The sequence below is a fragment of the Vidua macroura genome, chromosome 15 (genome assembly GCF_024509145.1).
Source record: "Vidua macroura isolate BioBank_ID:100142 chromosome 15, ASM2450914v1, whole genome shotgun sequence".
NCBI classification, from domain to species: domain Eukaryota; kingdom Metazoa; phylum Chordata; class Aves; order Passeriformes; family Viduidae; genus Vidua; species Vidua macroura.
Window position 1 is genome coordinate 3705475 of NC_071585.1, and position 24423 is coordinate 3729897.

Consider the following 24423-nt stretch of genomic DNA (forward strand, 5'->3'; position numbering starts at 1 on the left):
GACTGGTGCACAGAAACTCACTAGGAATTGTATTAGTGGGGTAGCTCAGAGAACCCACAGTCTGTCCTGACTCTGTCCACACATAAGGCTTGTGGATAAAGTTTAGAAGATAATTTTGTTTAGGCTTTAAGTAACCTGTGAGAAGAAAACCTTATAGAGGGACATTAAAGCAACATTTAAATCAGTTGAAATTTAAACTGCAGGGAATTAATGGCAGTGAACAGAGGGGACGGTGATTGCCTGCAGTTGCTGTATGAAACTGAGGAATGCCCTGGCAGATGAGAACAGAGAGAGTTATTTCCATGGCTGATGAGTCATTAAATCCTCTTGCTAAAATGTTTTTCACATCAAGGTCCCCATGATTCTGTGTCTCCGTAGACAAGCTCGTGGGAGCAGCTGTCAGGTGGCTCCTGTGGCACAGGTACCTGCAGAGCCACACACCACAGGTGTCTCTGCCCCTGCTTTGCTGAGAATGGAACACCTCAGACTCTTGCTCCACAGCCAGAATTAATCCACAGCAATGGCATCCATGGACCATTTTGCTTCTGCAGACAGGTTTTCCTCTCCGCTGGTGCACCTCGCTGAAGAATGCAGCCGTATCCAAAAGGGTCAGGAATTCTCTCTGAGAGCTTCTGCTGGGTGCTGGAGGCTCACCCAGTGTAGAGCTGCCTCCTGGGTCCTGCTGCACGGGCACAGCTGTGGCTTGCAGCTCTCCCCAGGAGACAGAACCATGTCCAAAATCATCCTTCCTTCTAAGAAACCCTTTTTTGAAAGTTGTGTTGGCACCTGTGTTTCATAGCTGCCCATTCTACATCAGATCAAGATCTACCTCTTTCTTCTCTCTTCTACAAGCAACTTTTCAGGTCTTTGTTAAATCCTCCTGGGGGTTTACTAATAACTTGCCAGGCTTTGGGCTGGCTGGTTGTAAAGGTTTTGTAAAACATGTTGGCAGCTTTATCAGTCCTGGTGCAGCTGAGATCCTGAAAGTTAAACGTGGTCAGCAGGAACATTTATGTTTCCTAAGTCTGCACATTTGGATGCTTTCCACTTGTGATTTATGGAACAATTTAGAAAATTGGGATAAAGTTTTGTATTTATTCTTCCGTCTTGCCTGTGGAAACTGAAACTTCATCTTAACTTTGCTGTTTATTCATCTCCACAAATAATCATCATCAATCTGGAGAACAAATGTCATACCATTCATCTTGGTTAGTGAAACATTTTCATTTTCTACTTTGTGATCCAATTAAAATTGCAGGCTGTAGCCTGCCTGTAAACACCCTTGAACAGAGCTGACATTCATATGCAATGTCATCTAGCATATTCTCCATTTTTACCCCGTATTTAATTCTTGGTTTCTTTACAAATTGAAATCTAATTCTCAGTTGGAGCCTTCCTATTGGTCTGCTTGGAAACACAGAGCAGGATTTTCAGGAATCCCTTGGGAGAGCTGCTTTGTCTTCAGCCTGGTCCCACAGCAGCACCTGACCTGGCTCCAGTGCTGCTGGCAAGCCATTGAGGAGCAGGGTGGCTTCACTGGGTGAGAGGCTTCTTGTTTTTCTGGAGGATGGTCCCTTTCCCCCAGAACTCACCAGGCTGTGGCAGGGGTGTGTTGGTCACCACCCTGACAGGTGGGATTGACCCTCCTGGCTGGCCTCTGGAACCTGGCTCCTCGTGCTGAGGTGAGGTGTCCTCGTGAGCAGAGGGATAAATGTACCACTTCAAGCTCTTCTGGGAAGGTCTAGATCTGAGTTTTAGCTTCTCTGTTCACCTCCCTTATTCAGCAGTGGCTTCCTACCTGCTGTGACTGCAATACAAAAATGATGAATGAAAGATTATTTCTTTATTTTACCTAAATTTCTGCTTCTTCCTCCACCTCTCACTCATCTGACCCCAAACCAATATTTAGCAGCATTTTAAATTCCACAGACATTCTGCAGCTTCCATTCAGTGACCACTGAATTACAGGGTGATGGCTGTGCTTTGGTGTGGCTGGGTAATTACAGGGTGTCAGTGGTTTAGCATGGCAGGGTGATCCCTCTCCCCAGGACATAGCACAGGTTACCCTTGGGATCTCCTAAAGTTAATTGCATGCTCATCCACAGCAGATTTTGAATACTCTGTTGCTGTGTGTTTGGACTCTTGATGCTGACCAAATTCATTTCATTGCTGCAGTACTGGAGAAGGTGAATGGCTCTGGAGTTTGTGGAACATTTACAGACTTCCTGTTCCTGGAGATCCCACGTGTCACCCAGCTCTTAACACAGGCACAGTGTCCTCTGTCCCCATCGTGACCCCCTGTCTCTCATTGCTCCCTGTACACCCTGGGAAAAACCTGAATCAGAGTCCTGCAAGTGCTACTCTTGTCAACACAATTGATTAGCAACAAAATTATCATCAATTTATTATCTTGCTAGTCCTCAGATGTCAATTCTCCACTTTGTTTCCTGCCTTGGAGCATGCTCTGTGTCCCAGAGAGCATATTTTGAGGGAATAATGTGCAGTAACTAAACATCTTATTGACGTTCTTGGGCAATCTGAAGACCAAGTGAGCACAGCCACAGTTTTCACAGTTGTTTGCTAAGGCTTTTATCCTTTTCAATCATCCTATAAATCTACAGTGCAGTGAGAGTCATCTTGCTTGAGGTGTTACTCCTACAGGAATACTTTACATTAAATGTTTTTGTCTGTTCATCTTGTAAAATAACTACAATACATCATAGTCACAGAGTCACTGCAGATGAAGTAAATGCACGACTTGGTCTTTTGCCTGATGCTGAGAAAAAGCATTTTCAGAGAGATTCAGGAGGCACATTTGGAATGAGATTTTCCAAAAAAACCCTCATGTCCCCAGTTCAGGGAGCTTGGGGAGTGCCACGGCAGTTCAGGGTGCTCAGCTTGCCCTGACCAGGGAGGATGTGTGCAGTGCAGACACGAGGATGATGATGAAGGTTATGCTGTGCCCATTTCCTCAGCCTACAGCTGCCACCTCAGGGCTGTCTCACTCCAGTTTATTTGTGTGGTAGCCCCTGGATAAATCCCTTCCACTGGAGCTTGTCCTGTCGAAGCTGGAGAGGGCAACAGGAAATATGGAGAGATTTAGAGGGCTTGGAGTGACAGAACAAGGGGGCATGGCTTCAAACTGACAGAGAGCAGGTTTAGATTGGACATGAGCAAGGAATTCTTCCCTGTGATGGTAATGAGACACTGGCACAGGTTTCCCAGCCAGCTGGCTGTCTCTGCTCCCTGAGCCTGGGGAGCCAAAAGAAACAGCAGCTCTGACATGACAGGGGCAGTGGGAAGGCTCAAGCTCCTCAGGTCCTGCCCACCACCTCTGTTCTCACAGGCGTTCCTGACTTTGCAAAAAATCATGGAAATGTTTTCAATTGCATCCGTTTGTAGCTGCAGATGTTGCAGAAAATCCTGGAACAGGGAGGAATGTGTGTATGCAGATGGACCAACAGCTTAGATTGTTGGATGAAACTTGAGGTATCTCTACATGCATTTGTCAGTGTCAGGGGAAACAGGTGTGTGCAGTGGTAGGAAGACTTAGGAATAGGTCAGGGCTGGATGTGATAACCAGGTGGTTTAGGATGAATGTATTCTGTCCAGTTCTCTGCTGCCCACCGCATTATGTCCATGTCACTGCCACAAAATGTACAAAAGTGTACAAAATGACTCTGAAATGCTCTGTAGAGTTTGCCCTTCCTTTTATACAAATGTGAGATGTGAAGCAGAGAGCAGCCAGGTTTTGTGGCCTTTAAATTATACAAAATCTTAAAGAATCCCAAGTTCTCCCTACAAAAGCCCCCCAAACACCAGCACTGGTTTGAAGAGAAGAACCTGCTTTAGAACACGTGTTTACATGTTCTGTAACAATTAGCGCTAATTCCCCCCCGCCTAAATTTTGAACAGCACTGCAAAAGAAAGCCAATATTTCTGTGCAGCAAAAAGCACTTCCTATGGAAAATATAGTAAATAAATCTGGACATCTCCAAGCTGCAAATAATCTTGTGTGTATGGTGATTGGGAGCAGCAGAGCTCACTTTTGTGTATGGTGGTAAGTATGGAGAACTTTCATGTTTATGTAAGAAAAGCTGTCATTAGGTGATGTCTGTAGCAGGAAAATGACTACAATTCAGGATACCTGTTTTGCACTGTTGATTCATTGGATAGACTCCTGTGCTTAGCACTGTCTCTGCAAGATGAACTGCAATCTTACTTGTGCTGAATATGAATCTGAAAGCACATGCTCCGATTTGGGCTTCTTGCAGCTCACTAAAACAATGCAGAGCCACAGCAGAAGTGCAGTTTGGAGGGCCACAGGCTGGAGGGAAGCTTTCTGTGCCATTTACACCTTGAGATCCATTGCCTTGCCCGGGCACCTCATCCCTCGCAGCATCCGGGGTTGGCAGGGCAGGGCTGGCAGGGCAGGGGCAAGGAGGGCTTGTGCTGCCAGGGCTGCTGTGCCCCTGGGCTGGGGTGAGGGTGTGGGCAGCAGCACGGGGCTGGCAAGCCCCAGGCCCCAGCAGGAGCCCTCCCAGCCCTGTGCCCAGTGCTCCCCTCTGGAGCACAGCCCCCAGGCACGCCGGGGCGTGGGAGAGCAGCCAGGGCAGATTTGCCCTGTGCAAAGGGAATGAATGTTTTTTACCAGGCTCATGCAGTCTCTATGTGTTTTGACCTGTCAGGAGTTGTTTCAGAACAAGTGTACCTTTCCTATTTTTTTTTTCCCCCTGCCTAAACAGTGAATTCCATATCAGGTACTAACAAACATGGCTCATCTCAAAAGAATTCATAATTAACTGAAAGAATTCATAATTAACTTCCACTGCAATTTGTTTGGGTCTTTCTTTGCATAACATGTGAGTTGTGGTGGGGGTTTGAAATGCTCTGAAGCGTACAGTGTCTCTGTGTGAGTGCTGCTGAGCCTACCAAAAGCTAACCTGCTGTAACTGCACAGTGTGTGTGTTTGTATTTTAGAGTTCTCTGACAGACCTGTTTTTCTTTTTCTCTTTCTCTTCCTTGTCTTCTTTCTGCATTGGCAGAGCATCTTGGATTTGAATTAAAGGGTATGGAACAACCATTCATTTATTAACCAGAAGCCATTAAGAGCTTCCAACATTATATTTATGGCTTTAATGGGATGATTAAAAAATCAACTGTTCTGTTCTCTTCCCTGGCACCAAGATAAATGTTTGGATTGGAAAAAAAAAACAAAAACAAAAACACCAAACAAAACAATAACCAAAACCAAAACAAAGCAAATCACAAATTCTAAATGCAAACCTATGAAAATGCAGGTGTATTTTTAGCAGCACTTTTTTCTTTGTTCCAAGCAGCAGCGTGGTGTGTGTGGCATGACTGGGATGTTACAATTGCCATACATCTCCATTCAACATGCTTTTGTGTATTGAACTGAAAACCTGGGGTCTTGTGTCCATCCAAAAGGTTGCCAGCAGGCACTGCTTGGGAACAGGCAGGCATTCCAGGAATGGGAAGACAAGTTCTAGAAATATCAGAGCTGTTACAGAAATTGCCATCCCAGGCACACCAACCTCCACCAAATCCTGCAAAGGGTCAGGATGAGCTTTGCCATTCCTCCTCCAAAAATTTAGCAGCTCGTTTTGCCTCTTGAGCAGGATGAAATTGTGCCAAGAAAGATGGCATGAGACAAGTTAGTCTAGAAAACCATCCTGGGGAAGCCAGTAGTTGCCCATGAGAGTGGAGGGTGTAATGCTGAGCACCCCAGTGGCAAGCTTGGGAAAACAACACTGCAGTAAGTTAAATGCTTTTAAAAATATCCCCTTTGGGCACTTGCCTGCTCCTGCCCAGTTCCTCATTATCATATTATTTTCTTTCCATTCTCCTCAGTCTGGTTTTAGATATATATCAAGTTATCCCTTGAATAAGCACTTGGGAAATCAAATCCTCGAGGCAAGTTTTCCCTGGAGTGTGCAAGGCAAGAGCAGGGAGGGCTGGTCAGGGTGGAGCAGAGGGGTTGGGCAGCCTGGGATAGTGGAAGGTGTCCCTGCCTGTGGCAGGGGGCTTGGAACAAGATGAGCTTTAAGGTCCCTTCCAACCCAAACCATTCAAGGATTCTGTCATGATTCTATCATTCTGACAGATTCTGATCACTTAACCTAAAAGCATTGGCCTGGCAGTGCCAACCAGAGCAGATCTTCACATGAAGATGCTTCAATTCCCTTTGCTAGAGGTATGAGGACACCAGTCTTCCAGTTGTGGATCCTAAATTGCCTTCTGAGGTCCCTGAGGTGGAGGGACATTGACTAACTGAGGCTGGAGAAGTCTCCTCTAGTTTTTGCAGGCGTGATCCCCCAGTACCAGTGTGCATCCCCCTGGAGCAGAAAATGTGTGAATTTTATAGTCAGGGCGCTTCAGAGAAAGCGGTGCTGCTAATGCTAATACACTTGGACAAACCTAAAAATCGAGGATTTTTGACATCCCTTTTTTGTTGACCTTTTGTCCTGTTCCTCATCCATTCTCAGTGTCATCACAGGAGCGCACACATCCTGTTCCCAGTCTGCAGCCGTCTCTCCTCTGTCATTCGTCTGTCACTGTCATGCCCTGCTGTGACACCGTGGCTGGCCTGTGGCTCTGTTGGCATTGTGTGGCACCACATGGTTTGTTCTTGGTGTTTGCTGCTGTAAAAGATGCTGATGAAGATGTGTTTGTAGAGCACAGAGACACAAATGGACCTGCTCTGGGATCTTACCTGCTCACGTACAAAGTTACAGCGTGCACGCTCTCATTTCCTTTCTGGTGTTGTTGAGATGGTTTTGCCCCGAGTGATTAGTGGAAATGGTCCTTCAATTTGTCTCAGGGTTTCTGATTAAAACTGCAGGATTTTCTTTCAATTTTGCCTGTGTGCTGTTTGAAATGTGCCTAAAAATTGGCAGATTAGGTTCTGCAAATGGGCTATTCAAAACATTAAAAACACACAAAGCTTTGCTCAGCCTCATCTGAGGTGTTGCTTGGGCCATTCCCCCCTTCTGTTGAAGTGGGAAAAATTTCTCAGCAGCAGTGTCTCTGGTCACACAACGTGAAGATACTGTTATTGAGCATCAGCTTTAATGAGATGTTGGGAGCCAAGCTAGATTACTATCAGCAGATCATTCAGTTTTTAGTTTGCAGCAGTGATGCACAGCCTCACACTTCACTGCTTTGTGTAGCAGAGCTGTCAGCTCGAGACAGAGAGGCCAAATCTGCATCCAAATGTTTCTGATGAACTGAAACATTCCCCTGCAATTCAGGTGAAGGTTCAGGACAGTCAGACATGCCAGAGTCAGGGTCCCGTACTGGCATGACCACCAGAACAAAGGCTGGGATTTGAGCCCTGGCCAAAGAATTTTCTCCTGTTATAGGTAAAAAATCCCAGCCAAAGAAACAAACAAAAAACCCATAACAAACAACAACAACAACAAAAAACAAACAAAACCCTCCCCCATAGTTTTAATGTCTTTGCTCTTTCTTCCTCCTCCATGATTCAAAGGGAATTATTTCTACTTAGGGAAAAAAGTCTTTGTAGCAAAAAGCATTGCTATTGAAAGATTTTTGCTGAAAACTGACCTTCCTCCCAGCCTTTTTTTTTTTTTGTTAAAGTAGTTTTTGCTGAGTAGTAGCAAAATTCTTGCCCAGTGCCATCCACATAACCATGATATGATCCCATCTGGTTTTCCTAATTTGTATGAAATCTCTGAAACTCCTGTCTGAAGGAGAGAGCTGTACAACTGTAATCCAGGTTCCAAAAATGTGCAAGAGCAAGAAAACGTGTCTGCCATGGTTGCTGATGCCTGGAATAAGGCACCCATACCAAAGAAACATGTCACAGAAGGAGGAGTTTCACCCCAGAGTGGGCTCTTCCCCCATTCCAGCTCCACCTGGTTCCTTGTAGGGAAAAAAATCCCACAAGAAGGCTTTGTTTATTATATTTTGCATCTTCATGTCAGGGTTGTCCTTCTTGCCAGTCCTTGTTTACTAAACCTTTCTCCATTCCCACTTTGAGAATTGTAGAAAGAGGTAACCATTTTTCCTAGCACCTTTTTTTTTTTCTCAAAAAATGCTTTTTTCAGCCTAGAATGGCAAGCTGAAATTGTTCTAAATACCCAGCTGACTGGAAGGTTTCATTGCTTCCCACTCACTTTTTTTTTTTTTTTTTTTTTTTTTTTTTTTTTTTTTTTTTTTTTTTTTTTTTTTTTGCTAAAGTCTAGTCCCAGAGTTTTCTGGGACCAGACCTGTTTCTCTTCTGGTTTTGTATTTGGGTGTTTGGTGGCACAGGGGGTATCACACAGTCTGTTCAAGGTTATTTTGAGTGGTGTGAGGAAGCACACTGAGCACATCAGCCATGGCATGACTTTTATTGCTAATCTAGATGGAAAAAAAAACATTCAATGAATATTAAAGAAGGCACAAACCCCAAAAACTTTAACACATAGTGTGAGGGCATGAGGACTTTGTTCATAGCTGCTGAGCTGAAACCCTCATGACAGCTCTGCACTGAATCCTTCTCTCAGTCATCCAGCTGGAGAACCCAAATTGCCTCTGCTGCTCTTGGCTGAGGTTGCTGGATGTCACATCTGCTCTGGTGTAGCCATGGAGGAAGAGGTGTCCTTGCCATGGTGTTGCTGCCTAGGTGCAGTGCAAACGAGATCCAAGCATTTCCTGGGAGCTTTGGTGGATGGGAATGAACCACCTCACTTCCAGCCTGGTCTGGGTTTTGGTGCAAGTGACTGGCTCTTCTGGTTTGAAAGGTAGCCCGTGACACTTGGTGGTATTTGAGAGAGGCAGCAGCAAGCTGCTTACATTTTGTGTGTGCCTCTGAGCTGCCTGATGCAATGGTATGAATTTCCTCCTAGGGTTTCATTAAAAATCCATAACTGGTTCCTGTATTTTAATCACTCTGCTCCCTTTTCTTTGCCTGACACGCTATCACTTTTCCATCCTCATGCTGCTTTTTGACTGTTCCAGGATGTCCCTTTCAGCACCTACATGCTTTGGGGCCTGTTGTGGTCCTCCCACACCACCCTGCTCCGGGGCATGCGGCTGCTGCAGGCAGAGGCATCCTGAGCCAGGCAGAGCAGAGCCTGGGGTCAGGGATCATAGGGCGTGTGTGCTCCTGGGGAGTGGGGCATGCTCCAGGGCTCCTGGGCTAGCTGATCAGGGCACCAGAAAGGGGGGATCTGCTGGAAGGGAGAGGAGAGTCGTGGGGCTTTGTGAGATTAGTCACTGTGGGAAAGGAAGGGAAGGTGAGAAGTGTAAGTGCAGAAGGGGTGAGCTACCGAGTGAGAGAGGGCAAAGGCACAGGGAGACAAAAAGAGTCTTTGAGGGGTGAGGAAGGTTGGGCCAGCTGGGCTCAGGTCTGGGGCAGCCATCAGGCAGGCAGTGGATTGGTAGGAAGTCTGCCTGAGCCCTGTCCTCCGTGTCACCCCCATGCAGTGCTGGCTCCTGTGCAGCCAGAAGCAGCCCAGGTGCTGGAGCCCATTGGTAACTGGTTCCTTTCTCTCCATTTGCAGAAGCAGAGGAGCTCTACCAGAAGAGGGTTTTAACCATCACGGGAATCTGTGTTGCCTTGCTTGTGGTGGGCATCGTCTGTGTGGTAGCTTACTGTAAAACCAAGTGAGTATGGGGGTCTCACAGGCAAGAACTGGCTACAGGTTAGTGAGTGGCAGTGTTCATGTTCCACACATCCATGCTTTTCACCCAAATGCTAATTTTAGGACTTGATGTGCTGTGGTACACCCAGGAAGGTCTCATGCAGGAGACCAGTGAAGCTGTCTACCAGACTGTGTCTGAATAGATGTTTTCCTGGCACCATTTGCTTGTCCCCTGGAACATCATTTTGCCCAGCCAGGTGATGCTGTGTTACAGGGAAAAGCTGGCCCCCAAGCCAGCAGCTCAGCTTCTGCCAGCAGAAGCACACTGAGCTGTTGTGCAGGAGCTGTGGGCTCAGCTCTGTACATTGCAGGGACTTCCAGAGCAATCCTAATGGAACAGGAGACTTGGGAACCTCTTCTATGGTCAGCCTGGACAGCACTTTTCTCCCTACTCAGCCTGCACCTCAGTTCAGAGTGCCCCTGCAACTCAGTGGGTCTTGTGGAGCAGATGTCTCACTCTGGGCATGGGCAGGCTTTGCCACTTTGTCCTTCAGGCAGGACATGTCAAGTGCTTTGTCACCAAGGCTGGGTCAGGACTCGCTTCCCCTTTTCCTTCTCCCCACTTTTCTCCTCCACTGCCAGCTGGCTCTGCTACATTGTGCTGGGCCTTGCCTTGGAAAGAGGACCCTGGACCCAGCTTCCCAAATTGTCCATGAGAAGAAAAGTTGACCTTTTTTTTGGAAAGTGTTGAATGCCTTGTTTCGTGTTGTTTGCAAATACCATTGGCACATTCACATGTTGAAGACTTGCCTTCTCTTTCATCTCTGGGGGCACAGAGCCCCCAGAAGTGAGAGAAGTGTTCCTAATAGATTTTTTCTGTTCTAAAGGAAACAAAGAAAACAAATGCATAACCACTTGCGGCAGAACATGTGTCCTGCTCATCAAAACCGGAGCCTTGCGAACGGGCCAAGCCATCCACGTTTGGATCCTGAGGAAATCCAAATGGCTGATGTAAGACCTTTGCCTCCATCTCCCTGCATGCTCCTGAGGGGCTGTTTTCCACCAGGGGTTTGATGTGGATGTGTATCCTTACACACGCGTGTGCTTGTGTGTGAGGAGCAAAGCACAAACAAACTCGAGCAAAAAGAAAGATTTTGCATAGAAACATTTCCAAAACCAACATCTGAATGGAAATGTGATTTTGCTTTGAAGTACAGGATGAGATTCAGGCATTTGGGATAGGCTTGTTTTGATTAATCAAGTGTGACCCTGATTTCCACTAGGAGAGATGTTCCCAATGTTTCCTGTTTATTATGCTATCCTGTCAAGTCCCACTTTGTGGGATGACAAATGGGATCAGCATGGCAGTGACCGGAGTCGCCGTGGTGAAACATGTCGTGGTGATGTGGTCAGCTGTCCATCAGCCCACCTGCCCATGCCAGGGCTTCTGTCCTGGTGGGATGCCACTGTCACACCAATGAGAACAATCTAAGTCTCTCCTAGGGCAGGATCCAGAGGGCAGTTCAGCCACTCTCGTGACTTCAGTCATACGAGATTCCCATCAACCCCGGTGGACTCAAGGGCCATCAATGGGCTTAAGTGCCTTGCTGGACCAAGGCTTTGAAAGGGGTCAGAAAAAGGGAAGGGGGAGGCAGAGCCGAACAAGAAGTAGTTAGAAATTAGTCCAATAAATCAGCTGCAAGCTCTGTTGGGTCAGCCTTAGGATATTAACATTTAGCTATGTTGGATCCCAGCCATGAAGGAAGGGGAAAGGGAATTCTGAGAACCACAGCCTCTGGCCCCATAGTACTGACTCTCTCAGAGAGCTTAGTGCCCCTGTGAGAAGAAGGGCTGGTTGTTAGATGAAGGAATATCTCAGGGTAAATATTTGGATCACATCTGGAGTTTCTGTAGGACTCACTTCTCTGACAGATTTCACGTTGTTCTCTTTTTGCTGGTACTCGGTTGGGTGTAACCAGCTGTGGGCAGAGATGTGTCTCTGCTCAGTAGCTACACATGGTACCACTGTCCTCTGGGGAATCTCTTGGCTCTCCAAACCCTTCTGCAATCCCTGTGCCACAGCCCTTTCCCAGTGTTCAAAGTGAAGGGGCAGAGAAAAAGCTCCACACTCCTTGTCCCTTCCTGTGGGTTGCAGAGCTTCTGGGTTCACTCAGTCCTCACCTGATTTCACCAGAAATAATCAGGCCAGCTAAATTTTTCTTTGGCAGCATTCACAGACTGGTGGCTGATCTGTGTGATTCTTCTTATTTTGCAGTATATTTCTAAGAATGTTTCTGCCACTGAGCACGTGATCCGAAGGGAAACAGAGACAACCTTTTCTGGAAGTCACTCCTGCTCCCCGTCCCATCACTGCTCCACAGCCACTCCAACGTCCAGCCAGAGGTGATGTATACCATTTTCTCTGGACCTTTGCCTGCTATTTGCTGTAGGATGCTGTGAGATTCTAAGATTTTCCTTTCACCTCCCTTTCTGTTTTCACTTGATATTTGGCTCTGTAGTGGCATACAAGCCATGTCTACACTGCAGGACTCTGCAAGCACAGCTGGTTAGTGAGAGGTATGGAAAAGTGTGTTCCTTGGCCTGCAGGGAGGTGCCAGCAGGATCCTGTAGCACTGATATAGTTGGAAAACACGGGGAAATGAACCTGTGCTTCCATGCTTTGCACAGACCCAAACAGGAGGATGCGTGTAGGAAAAGGTTTTGCAGGTTTTGCAGCCACACTGGACATCTGAAATACTTCCTTAAGCACACACAGGTTATGTGTTTCATATTTAGAATGTATTTGCCTTGTGGGAGACAAAGTACACAAAATATCACCAAATGTTTTCAACGCTTCCTCAGAGTCAAGGTCTTGGACATTGCAGGTTTTGATCAGAAAGAAAATGCTCCTGTGCAATTTATCAGCCTTCACCTCAGGTGTTGGCTTCTCTTTCACTGGAAGTCATTCTGAAGCTTTTTGGAAAACTTGGTCTAGCAGGAAGGTACTAATAATGCTTTGTGACATCAGAATGAGACATATCTTTTATTTTCATTTCAAAATAACCACTGGGGGAAGAGCACCACAGCTTGGAACCTGAATCTTCTCAAGGTTTCTGAGAACATTTAAATGGCAGATGGACCCTTCTACTTTTATGATGTCCAGAAAAGTCTTTCAAATGCTCTAAAGCAAGTCCTGTGCTGGTTTGAGATTGGATGTTCTGGTTCCTCCTCTTAGACAGCTCTTGTGCTTCTTCCAGTAGGTGACAGGGGTTTTTCTTGGAGATAACTTGCCTTTGATATGTGGCTGGCTCATATCCTTCATTAGCCTGATGGGGTTGTCTCCATTCATCCGGGAATGCAGGAATTCTTTCAGCTGAAGCTCACAGATGGCTCCAGGCAGGTTTCCTTAGGTCCAGGCATTCCTCAGGGTTGAGCAAGTATTCTCAGTTACAATGGGCAAGATCAACTTCAGATGTTGAACTTGGATTTTCAGGTGAATTCCTCCCCAGATTCCTCTGGCTATACCTCCAGCAAGTAGAGAGGGAGCCAGGAATGACTTGATCAGCTGGGAATGATTCTTTTTTCCAGGGAAATCCACTCTTCCTGAGCTGGATGATATGTTCTCCAGGTTTTTTTGCATTCATACTCTTCAGCCCAGCCCTAGCTAGGTGTGTGCAAGCTTGAGCCAGGTGCACAGAGGCTCCTGTGCCTGCAGAGCTGCACCTTGCTGGCCTTCCATGCTCACTTCAAAGGCCTGGGCCATCCCTGGGCACCTTCTGAAGACACAAAGGTGTGTCTGGAGGGCAGCATTAGCTCATGACAGCTGTAGGGAGGAACCTACCTTGGGTAGCCTCTGGTCCTGGCTACCTGCCACCTCATTTTCCTGAGTCAAGTGCAGTGAGCAGGTGCTTCTTGAAGTCATGCCAGAGGCAAACTACTGGCATAATCAGGCTCCATTTTACTCCATCAGCGCCTCTAATGAGGACGCTGTTTGAAGTTATAAATGAGCATGTGCCTGGAGCCATCAATAATTAACAAGTTCTTGGGAAATCTTAATGAGGGCTGCTCTCCTCTGCACACCCCCACCCAAAATCCTCCGCCCACACAGCTCCATCTGGTGTGGTTTGGGAGTTCAGAGGGGTTGCTCTCATGGATCATGTATTTCTGCAATGGTGGGGCTCAGCATGGTGGCCGTGGCACTGGTGGGACCCCAGTGTGCAGGTAGCCCTGTGCATCCTGCTGAGTCCTTGTGGGATGTTCTCTTTGCACCAAGACTGGGGCTGGTGGGGCTGCAGCTGCTCAGCACATCACAGTCTTTGTCTAGCACCTTGGAAGTGTTTTCCTGCCAAAATCTTTGGTAGACTTTGCTCTGCTAATTTTGAGTGGCTTCTCCTGGCTCCTCTCTGGTAGCAATTCCAAAGGGGCTGTCACTTGGCAGTGCAGGTGGCACATTTGAAGGAACTTGGCTGACTTGCCTTGGCATAGCCAATGTGTTATTCCACACCCAGAACACTTTGCAAGCGCAAAGCAGAATTGCCCTGGCCTCCCTCCAGAGGCTGTCCCATCCTGCTCCCAGGCATTTATTCCGTGGTGGGATAAATACCTGCTATTGCACTGGTTTACTTCATTTGTCCTCTAATGGCATCTCCAAGAAGAAGCAAAGAAAGACAAATCAAAGGTAGGGCTGGGAATCTTGGCTTCCCTGGCCAGATGCATCCTAATGAGAGAGAGAAGGGGGACAGCAGTGCAGAGGTGCAGAGCTGAGTGTGAGCAGTGCCTGTGCCTTTGGAGGAGAGCTGGGTGGGGGTTCCTTGCTCACTGTCCACATGGGCTTTGCTCCACAGACATGAAAGCCACACCTGGAGCTTGGAGCGAACAGAGAGCCTGACTTCAGATTCCCAGTCTGGGATAATGCTGTCCTCGGTGGGAACCAGTAAATGCAACAGCCCTGCGTGCGTGGAGGCACGTGCTCGCCGCGGGGCCACCTTCTGCATCGAGGACCAGCGGAGGCCCACGACGCAGTACCGCGACTCGGTGGATTCCCTGCGGGACTCGCCCCACAGCGAGAGGTCAGACCCCACTGCTTGGTGCCAGCACAGCACAGCAGAGGCAAGCCATGCCTCTGTGCCAAGCCCAAAAATGTTTGCCTTTGCCAGCCCTAGAGCGGCAGTGCCATGGTAGAATTGGGAAACTCCAGCCCTACCAGAGGAAGCCCAATTCCCCCAGGAGGCCACTCAGGTCAGGGCAGCAGCCAGCTCTGCACCCCAGTGGCAATGTAGGTTTGGAGCACAGGGATGACAGGTGTGGAATATGCCTGCCTGCGGTCAGCAACTGGTAGAGAAAAACCAGCTGGGAGAACACCCTGGGCAGCTTGGTGGGCTGCCAAGCAGGGTCTGGCCCTCAGGTGCTTGGGGAAAAGGTGTCTGTCCTCAGCACAGTCCTGGATGGCAGGTGAGAGGGTGCTGCACGTGAGCACAGCCCTGGGACAGGACTCGGTATGACCCAGCCTCCAAGGAGCACAACTGCAGAGCTGAGACACCAGCAGCAGCAGTAGCAGTTGTTCTTTTCCCAGTCTGGTTCCTCACGGAGCAGAAGCACCTCTCCACCTTTGTTCGAGCCCTTTGCAGGTAGCCATGAGTGACTCTTGGTGGCCACGTGGCCCCTCTTGGGCAGTTACCCTTCAAGGCAGTGGAACTTGTCCGTGGAGCAGAGGAGAAAGGCAGCATCTCCTGCTCTCATTCCTGTCTCTGGTCCATTCAGGCAGACTGACCCAGCTCCTATGGAGATCTCATGCATCACAAAACACATGAGTAAAAAGGCCCTGGACAAGTGAGAGAGCCTGGGCAGGTGGAATTGGGCAGAGATACCACTGGGAAAATCAAGAGGAAATAAGATTACTCCTTAGAAAGAGTTGGTGCTGAAGAAAGTGTTGTTTGGAGACGAGCTAGACCAGGCCTAAATGACCACACTGATGTTTTCACTAGAGTAGATGAAAGTGGTAGATGGCTTTTTGAGACACAAGATTTTTGCTAAGCCAGAAAAAGCAATGCCCAGGGTTTTCCCATGTGTGGCCTGAGCAGGGAGAGGGAATTCCAGGGACCTTCCTCAGAGACAAGCCTGGCAGCTCCAGAGGGAACAGAAAGCAGCTGTCAGGCAGATGAGAGACAGTGAAGCCATGACTCAGCCTGCTGGGAGATGCTGCAGGGTTTGCAGCAATGCAGAGTGGGAATTGTGCACCGAGTCCCCTGGGAGAAGTAGTCTGGGGGAAGCTCAGCACGTGCTGCCCATTGAAGCCAGCAGCTCACCCTCCCTTGGCACAGCAGTGCGAGGTCCCTCCAGCTGATTCCCCAGGAGAACCTCCACGAGCAGGTTCACTGGAGGCCCCGTGGGTCCCTGGGCCAGGTGTTCAGCAAAGCGCGGGCTCAGCTGGTGGTTTTTGGGGTTGTTCGGTGTCCAAACAGAGGTGTTGCTTTTCCAGGTACGTGTCGGCCCTGACCACACCAGCACGCCTGTCGCCTGTTGACTTCCACTACTCGATGACCACGCAGGTGCCCACCTTCGAGATCACCTCCCCCAACTCGGCGCACGCCGTGTCCCTGCCGCCGGCGGCCCCCATCAGCTTCCGCGTGGAGGAGCAGCAGCCCCTCCTGCGGCGGTACCAGCTCCCCTTCCAGGACACGCAGAGGTACGACAGCTACTACCAAAGGAAGACCTACCTAAACGACAGCATGGGGAGCCTGCCCTCCAGCCCCTTCCGCATCACAGAGGACGACGAGTACGAGACGACGCAGGAGTACGTCACAGCGCTAGAGCAGCCAAAGAAAACAGCCAGCAGCAACAGGCGGTGGAAAAAATCCAAACTGAACGGGCACATCCCTCACAGAGCCAGAGCCGTCCGGGACTCCTTCTCCTTGAGCAGCGCCTCTTACAGCGAGTCTGACGAGGAGCTGGTGGCCGAGAGCACCCCGTTCCTAAGCACTCAGAACAATGAGGCGGCGCACACAGAGTCGCCGCCGCTGCACCGGCCGGGCGACAGCCGGACTCACTACTCGTGCCGCGGGCACAGCGCGCACGGCGACGGCGGCCGCGGCAGCCTGGCGCACGTGGCGCCCAAAGCGGACCCCGACCCTCTCTAGGCGCCTCCCGCGCTCCTGCATGGGTGACCCGCGTGGAGGAGGCCGAGAGGAGGGAGGCCGAGGCGAGACAAAACCACACAAACCGCAAAACAAAACAAAACAAAAATAAATATTTTTATTTTATATAAAAGAGGGAAAAACAAAAAATATAACAAATAAAAATGTTTTATTTTCATTTTAGCAAAGTTGTCTTATAATAGCTAACGACAATGACTTTTTTATAGGGAATCTCTATTTATATGTAATGTCTTGATTTACAGCTTCCGAGAAAAAAAAAGTAAAAAAAAAAAAAAAAAAGAAGAAGAAAAGAAAACAAACAATAAAGTTAAAAAAAAAGTGGGCCAATTTTTGACTACTTAAAAATAGAAAACAAAACTATCGTGGTGCCTTTTGCTGTATGCTAGTGCTGGGATTCATGCCGAGGATTCTGTTTCAGTAGCATTTTTAAGGTCATAGATTTTTGTTTGGGAGACAACCTGTCACAAGGGCGCTCTTCTGTTGGAAGAAAACAGCCTTGCCACTTTGCCCCGTACCCTGCTATTAATGATCTTATTCTTTAAAGTATTGTTTAAACACACATTAAGGACATGAGTGGGAGCATTTCCATTATCATGTCTAACGAGGATCTGTCTTGCCCTGTAAACTACGTGTATTTTCGCTTAAATCAGGAGAAAAAGAAACCCAACAGCACTGTGCTGAAATGCAGAAATAATGTTTCTTTTGCCACACAGGTAGGAGAAGAAAACAAAATCGCGCAGCAGCAGCAGCCCTTAAAACATAGCTCTCAACCTTTGGCCATCTCACCGGTGGGTCTGGAGTGGGGTTGGCACAGGTTTGTAGTGAAGCCAGGCAGACACCCCTGTGACCATGGTGGATCACACATCTCACATACCATTGAAGCCGGGTTGCTGAGCCAGCCCCGTTCAGCCGTGGTGCCCGTGGCCTCGTGGCCACCCCAGCGCCGTGCTGGCCGCGGCGTCCCCTCGGCTGAGCGGTGCAGCCGCCGTGCGGCGTTGGCCGCGGCCGGAGCTGTGGTGTCCTGCGTGACACCCTTGGCCGGGGTGCTGGTGGACACCCACAGGGTGGTCCCGTGGCGCAGACGGCCGCGTGTCACCCCGGACACGGAGCCAGGCGGTCGCCGGCCATGCTGCCCCAGGGGTCAGTAGGGCCGCGAGCGCTTTGGGCTCCGCTTGTCGCCACTGCCTTGGCCGGGCAGGGCCCTGCGTGGGGCGGCCCAGCGAGCGGATTCTCCCGTACAGCCGTGCCACGTGTTGTAAAGACAGTTGTTACCGTCACGTCCTGCCATCGATGACGGACGTCGCGTCCCCAAACTCGGAGCAGCTCTGGCCATCGGCTCTGTGGCGCAAAGAGACAGTCCTGCGTGTCCGGGCGGCAGAGCATCCCCCGTGGAAGTGCCCCCCTCTCCTCAGTTCTCTGCAGCAAACCTGTTTACATTGTAGCCTGACTTTTTTCTTTTTATATTTTTACTTCTGCATGTCCTTTGCATTTCAGATACTGTAGATTGGATGCATGGTGAAGCTGTGACTGAGAAGATAATACAACAATTGACAGTGTATTATTTCATTTAACTTTTAGCAATAAAGTAACTAAACCCTCTATTCCTCACCTATGATGGGGTCAGATAGAAAACTCTGCTAATTTGTCATAAGATGATTGTCAAAGTTTGCTCTGGATTGTCTGAATGTCAGAACTCTTGACTGTTTAACACTTGAACATTTTTTATATTATAAATAAAATAAGAAATAACAAGCTGTGGGCTGCATTAATCTCAGGCCCTTTGGGGGGGAAAATGGAGAGCTGTGACAGGCACCATACACAGAATCACAGACTGGTTGAGACTTCTTCCACATTTCCTGCACCACCAGCTCACCCAGAGTCAGCTGCCCCGGCCTGTGTCCAGTCAGGGTTTGAGTAACTTCAGGGATGGCAGTACCACAACTTCTTTGGGTAACCTCTGCCAGTGTTTTGTCCCTCTCAAAGCAAAAGTTTGTCTTCTTGTATTCAAACTGGAATTCCTTATCTCAAAGTTTGCATACAGATTTATACTGTGTAGGCCTTCTATCAAACCCTGAAAACTCTCTACAAATCCATTTCCCACACAAACTGGATTTACTAGTTTTTCATTTGGGCCCTTTGCCTCATTTACTATTTTAGGCCCATTGCCTTGTGTCCTGGACACTGCTGAGAAGAGTCCAGCTCCCTCTTTTTCACTGCCATCCATTGGGTTTTTATACACATGGATAAGGCCCCCCTGAGCCTTTTCCTCTCCAGGCTGGACAGCTCCAGCTCCCTCATCCTTTCCTCATATGAGAGACGCTCTGGTTCAGTAAAGATCTTTATGCCCATAAACACCCATAGGTGGGTGTTTTTCTACCTGGCATGGACATTTGACCTTCCCTGCAGAGCTCAGGAGTGGAGGCTCACTGAGGTGAGTGAATGTTACCCACACATCTCCCAGGGGTGCCATTCCTCCTCCAACTGCAGATCAGGAGATCCCCCTTCACTTGAACCATGGAAGTTTCCAGATGTGCCAAGAGAGGTCAGGATGCTTGGCATGTGCTGTGACCTGGCATCTATTTAGTGACTTCAGTAGAGTGGAGATGTGTTGGGCCCAACCCTGCCAGTACCATGCTGCCATGCAGCACTGACCCACCCACAAAACAGGTCCCTTGTTCAGCTCCTCCACGGGAAATCCGTGTCTCTGGCTATCCCCATGCAGGGACTCACTGACAACGTGGTGTGGTCACAGGAGCACAGCTCCTGAGGTGGCACTCCTGGCTCCACCCAGATCAGAACTCACTCCCCTGTTCCTGCTCAGCGACATGAACAGGTGTCCAAAAGCCCCAGCTGAACTCACTTAACAGAAGAGGGATCTGCTATAGTGAGTCGACCCTTTGAAATGGATAGGTTGGAACTAAGTGATCTGGTTGGAACTAGATGATTTTTAGTGTCCCTTCCAGCCCAAATCATTCTATGATTCTATGAATGCCCAGAGCTGTGAGAAAACTCCCCAGCCCTCACAGTGCTGCCCATGCTGGAGGCCAGGCTAAGCAAACCCACAGCCCAGGCTTCTCCTGCTCCAGCTCCCCTCGGATGTCCATTGTCCTGGAGCTGACCCAGCTGTGTCACAGGCCACCCCAAACATTCATTGCATGTTCTGTGGGGCCTCCAGACAGATCAGAGGCTCAGCATTCCTCCCTGAATAAAGACATCTCAACACTGGTTTCCCAGAAGGTTAAAGGCTGAAGGACTGTGGCTCCTGCCACAAGGCCTATGTCACCCAACAGCAATGTGCAAAGGAGGTGTTGGGTGACTAGACCTGGGATAAAGGTGGTAGGGTCAAACCCTGGTTTGGGTGACATTTGCCTTTGGACACATCGTGCCCCATTGCCAGCCCCAAGCCTCGCTGGGTGAAGGCAGCAGTGCAGCTCTCCACTCTCCCATTACTCTTGGGACATGCCCCAGCTCCCCATTGCCTTTGATCCATCTCAGCTCCTCCACTGGCTCCCAGAGCAAGGTGAGATGGACAGGAATGGGCAGAGAACACCAATGCCTTGGAAGAGACACGTGTAGACGATCACCAAGGCTGATCCCTGGGGAAACCAGACACATGGAAGAGAGAGATCAGGTGCCTTTGGCTTCAAAAAGCAGCCCCATCTCCCTGGCTCTCCTCAGGATCTGTGAGCTCCACTCGTGGAGAAGTCCCCCCCAAAGCTGGCACAGCAGCATCTGCATTACAAGAAGGTACAGCTCCCGGGTCTCCCTGGCATGCAGAACAACCGTGTGGCCACATCTCAGGGTGTGCTCGATGCAGCTGATCCCCACCAGGAATCTCTCTGGGTCCCTTGGAGAGGAGGGGTGGGTTTGCCCTGCACAGGGGGATATTTCCCTGCTCCATGGTTTGCAGGGATCCCTGGTGCTCTGCATCTGCTGAGACCCCACTAGCTCTGAGCCATGGCAGCCTCAGGATTCTTTGCGGTGATTTTTTTGTTAAACGTGCCCCTTGATTCCCATAATTGTGTTCTATATTTAGAGGCAGTTACGCTACTGCAATTTTCTCTCCAATTGCCTCTGAAGGAAGCCTGTATCTCTCTCTTTTTTCCCTGCCTGGTTTATTTTTAGACTCCTCATTTCCAGCCGTGTGTGCTCCTAGGGTTTTGCCGTAAATATTTTACAGCAATTTTCACAGGTGGGGGAGCCACCAGAGCCTCCTGACAGCTCTACTCTGCATGTATGGTGCCTTTAGTGCCCTTCTCAGAGGGAAAGGAATCGCTCTGCTGACACAGATGGGTGGCACAAGCAGGAGAGGAGTGTTGGATCCTGGCTTTGGGGTCACAAAGTCTCCCCCACCAAGAAGTCCCTCTAAAATGAATGTGGTTGTGTCCAGGACAAGTGGCCTGGCCGGGAGGTCAGGCTGAACCACCACTGCCAAGTGAGGTTGTGTGAGACCCAAAGCAGTCGTGGTGCCTGCTGGAGGGGCTGGCACAAGCTGGGGATGTGCAGAAAGTGCATCTGAGTAACTTCAGGGGGAGAGAAGGATGTGGCTGCCTAATTCCTCTGCGATGCTGCTCTTCTCTCTTAGTCCTTGACCTCCACGGAGGGAGAAAAGGGATGATAAAACCTATTTTCTTCCAAGTCACAAGCTGAGGCTGTGGATTGGTCAAACAAGGCATTTTTTGGCTCTGCTCTCATGTAGGTAAGATGCTCTCAACACATTTTCACGTGTCTGTGTACCTGGATCAGGACTTGTGCATGAGGCAAACTGCAGATACTTAGCAAGAGCAAGTTTAATATTCTGAGCTGTCTCGCCAAGTGTTGTCTGACATGAGCTGCCACCCCTTCCCACATCCATTGGGTGTTCAGTCTCATGGCTCTGAGTCTCTTTTCTGCTGCCCAGAGGAAATTTTGCAGATCTTTCTTTTCTCTGCAAGTTACTCCCAGCTGAGGATGGCAGTCTGGCACCTTCAACCAGGGGGCTGAGCTGTTCTTGGTGGCAGCTCAAACACACTGGAGATGTCACTGCCCGCTGGAAGGGATGTTCAGAAAGGGAAGACAGAAATACAAAATATTACCTGGGATTTTGGAGGCGAGGAGTTGGGCCCAGCTTTCCCCTGGACTTCCACTCTGAGAGTCTCAGCATCAGACACTTCATGTGTAGGAACATCTTGGAGGTCTTCGGTGCAAGGAATGTCTGTACAATACCTGACACAAAAGCAATGATGCCTCGGAGGAACAGCCACAGACTCCTCTGGGAACTGTAGTGAGAACATCTCCAGTCACAATGCACCTTTCTGCTCTCATGAATCTCTAGGCTGTATGTGGACAGACACACCTGGGATGCACCAGGTGGAGGGAAGAGTTACTTGAATGTGCTCCCAAAGCAGCCCATCTATCCACAGCTGCTCCAGAGCCATGCAAGAGGATGGGTGGGCTGGTACCCACGTGTGGGAAGGAGTCGATGTTTTCTGGTGCTGTCTGTCCATAGGATCCCGGCTTTTCTGCATCAGGTGCTGGTGCATATCTGAATCATCCTGGCCTTCTGGTGCTGTGAAATCTGGAATCAATCCAGCACATGGTGGAACGATGCTTCAGACCAATTCTCTTTACCAACAGATTCGGTTTTATTGTTATTCTTTTTTTACATGATTCTTAGTGCATCATTTCAAATAAACTATCAAACTGTACAAAGAAACAGAGATAAAAGAAGAGGCGATAAAGTTGAGAAGAGGTTTTTAGTGTCATGAACTGTCATGGAAAACAGTAGTCCATAGGCTCTCAAACATTGAAGGTCCAAATAAATCTTGTTTGTTTAAAAAATGCTGCAAAATATAAACAATAAATGACTGTAATTAGCAGCTACAAGATCCTTCAAAACTGGAACTTGATTACTGTGAACTCACCTAGGGGAAAGAAAAGCAATCTGAGATAAAGATCAAACGAAACAGTGAAATAAATAAAGTGTGGGAGGACAGTTGTGGCATTGAAATGCAGAGGAATCACTTCAGCACAACAGTAAATCATTGGACCACAGACAGCAGAAAGGAACAGAAACACAATTCCCACTTAAAAGAGTACAGCATGTGCATCGCAGGATGGAGGAGTACAGCAGGGACGGGCAGTGGGATCACTCCTGCACACAAAGGTTCCACCAGAGCTTGCGCACGGCTCCAGTTGTGCCTCGAACCCAGAGTGGTGGATCCCGTGGCTGCCAAACCAGCAGCCACTTGGGCAGTTTGTCTGAGTAAGCAGGAATGGGAGAGCGATGTTTCACAGCAAAGCCAGGTGGGATTTCCATTCGAGTAAAAAAAGGAGAAAAAGAAACAAAAAAGATAGATACACAGCTTTTCCATTTTTTTAGAACGTCCTGGTGGGCTGGTCAGACCCTCCATGTCCCTAGTGTCTTCCCCAGGCAGCTTGCCTTCACTTGCACACTGAGGTTAAAAACCCAGGTTAGAGTTTCCTTATATATATATATTTATTTATATATATTCATATGTATATATATATATATATATAAAAAGGATAAGGTGACAGAGGGCCCTTCAGGCTTCTCCTGCCATGGGCAGGTGATGTTCCCACGTTGCCGTGCTGAAGACGCCTCTCGCCCGCTCGGTGACCAGCTCACGACACCTGTCCTGTCACGTCGTGCTCCTCCTGGGGCAGGGACGGGCCCCTGCCACCCTGTGCCCTTCTCTGGGAGCGCTGGTGGTGCCACAGACGTCGTTTTGGCTCAGTTTCCTGCACTGCCAGGGACTGTGACCATGAACCGCTGGGGACTCCAGGGAGGGAAGGAGGGAGCCAGGGCTGGTGGAGGAAAGAGCGACCCAGCCCTTGAAGAACCAGCATATCCCTTTGTTGTGCAGGCTGCAGCAGGAGGGAAAGAAAAGCCACTGGTGCAGTTGGGAATGAAGAAGAGATGATGCTGAAATGCCAGAGCATTGTCAGAGAGTGTCAACTAAAGCTTCTTTGATTTCTTTCACTAGAGCAATCCCCATGTCATACATGTCTACAGTTTGCTCATATAATTTCCTAAGTAAAATTGTGCTCATCAATCTAAGTCCAGGAGCGCAGAGCATCGCCGGTTCATCCCCCCGTGCACATGTTCCTTGTTAAGTGTTCTGCTCTAAAATGTCCTTTTCTGCCTTACAGCTGATGGACATGTGCCCTTGGCTCAGGGAAGGGCTGGAATGCGTCTTCCGCAAAGCGATGTCCTCGGCTTCCACCTTGAAGAAACTGGTCTCGATCCTCTCCAGGTCATCCGTCCCCACTTTGATCTTCATGCACAGCAGGTTGATGTACGTTTCATAGCGGCTCTTCTGCAGGGAAAGAGGGAACAGAGAGCCTGGGAACAGGGACAGGCCATGGTGTGTGCGGCACACAGAAACAATTCCATCAGCTACTGCAGGAAAACCCATCCTACACCATCAGCATCCCACTAATCACACCCCACAGATTTAACCCCAGCACAATGCCTGGTCTGTGCACAGACTGATTGTTCAAAGGTCTGAGGAGAAAGGTGGGTGTGGGTCTGTGTAGGACTCTCCAGTTGTTTTTACAGGTCTTGGCTGCCACTGTGATTGTATAAGGAGGATACTGGGGGCAAAATGAGATCAACAGACCTGCTGCTTCCTGATTTAGGAGCTCGCTTTGATTGG

At 48.9% G+C, this 24423-nt stretch overlaps 2 protein-coding genes across 6 annotated transcripts in view; one reads left to right on the forward strand and one right to left on the reverse strand.

The window, feature by feature from the left end:
* NRG2 (neuregulin 2) overlaps positions 1-18517 on the forward strand; it is a 155283-nt gene extending 136766 nt beyond the window's left edge. For both annotated transcript variants that reach the window (XM_053990833.1, XM_053990834.1), the window contains 6 exons: positions 5046-5069; positions 9531-9633; positions 10499-10622; positions 11887-12014; positions 14456-14680; positions 16090-18517. In XM_053990833.1, coding sequence (XP_053846808.1) covers positions 5046-5069; positions 9531-9633; positions 10499-10622; positions 11887-12014; positions 14456-14680; positions 16090-16747 — 1262 coding nt within the window. In that variant the 3' untranslated portion in view covers positions 16748-18517. The remainder of the gene's footprint in view (positions 1-5045; positions 5070-9530; positions 9634-10498; positions 10623-11886; positions 12015-14455; positions 14681-16089) is intronic.
* A 4713-nt stretch (positions 18518-23230) lies between these two features.
* PSD2 (pleckstrin and Sec7 domain containing 2) overlaps positions 23231-24423 on the reverse strand; it is a 71837-nt gene continuing 70644 nt past the window's right edge. For all 4 annotated transcript variants that reach the window (XM_053991362.1, XM_053991365.1, XM_053991364.1 and 1 more), the window contains one exon: positions 23231-24084. In XM_053991362.1, the coding sequence (XP_053847337.1) occupies positions 23878-24084 (207 nt within the window). In that variant the 3' untranslated portion in view covers positions 23231-23877. The remainder of the gene's footprint in view (positions 24085-24423) is intronic.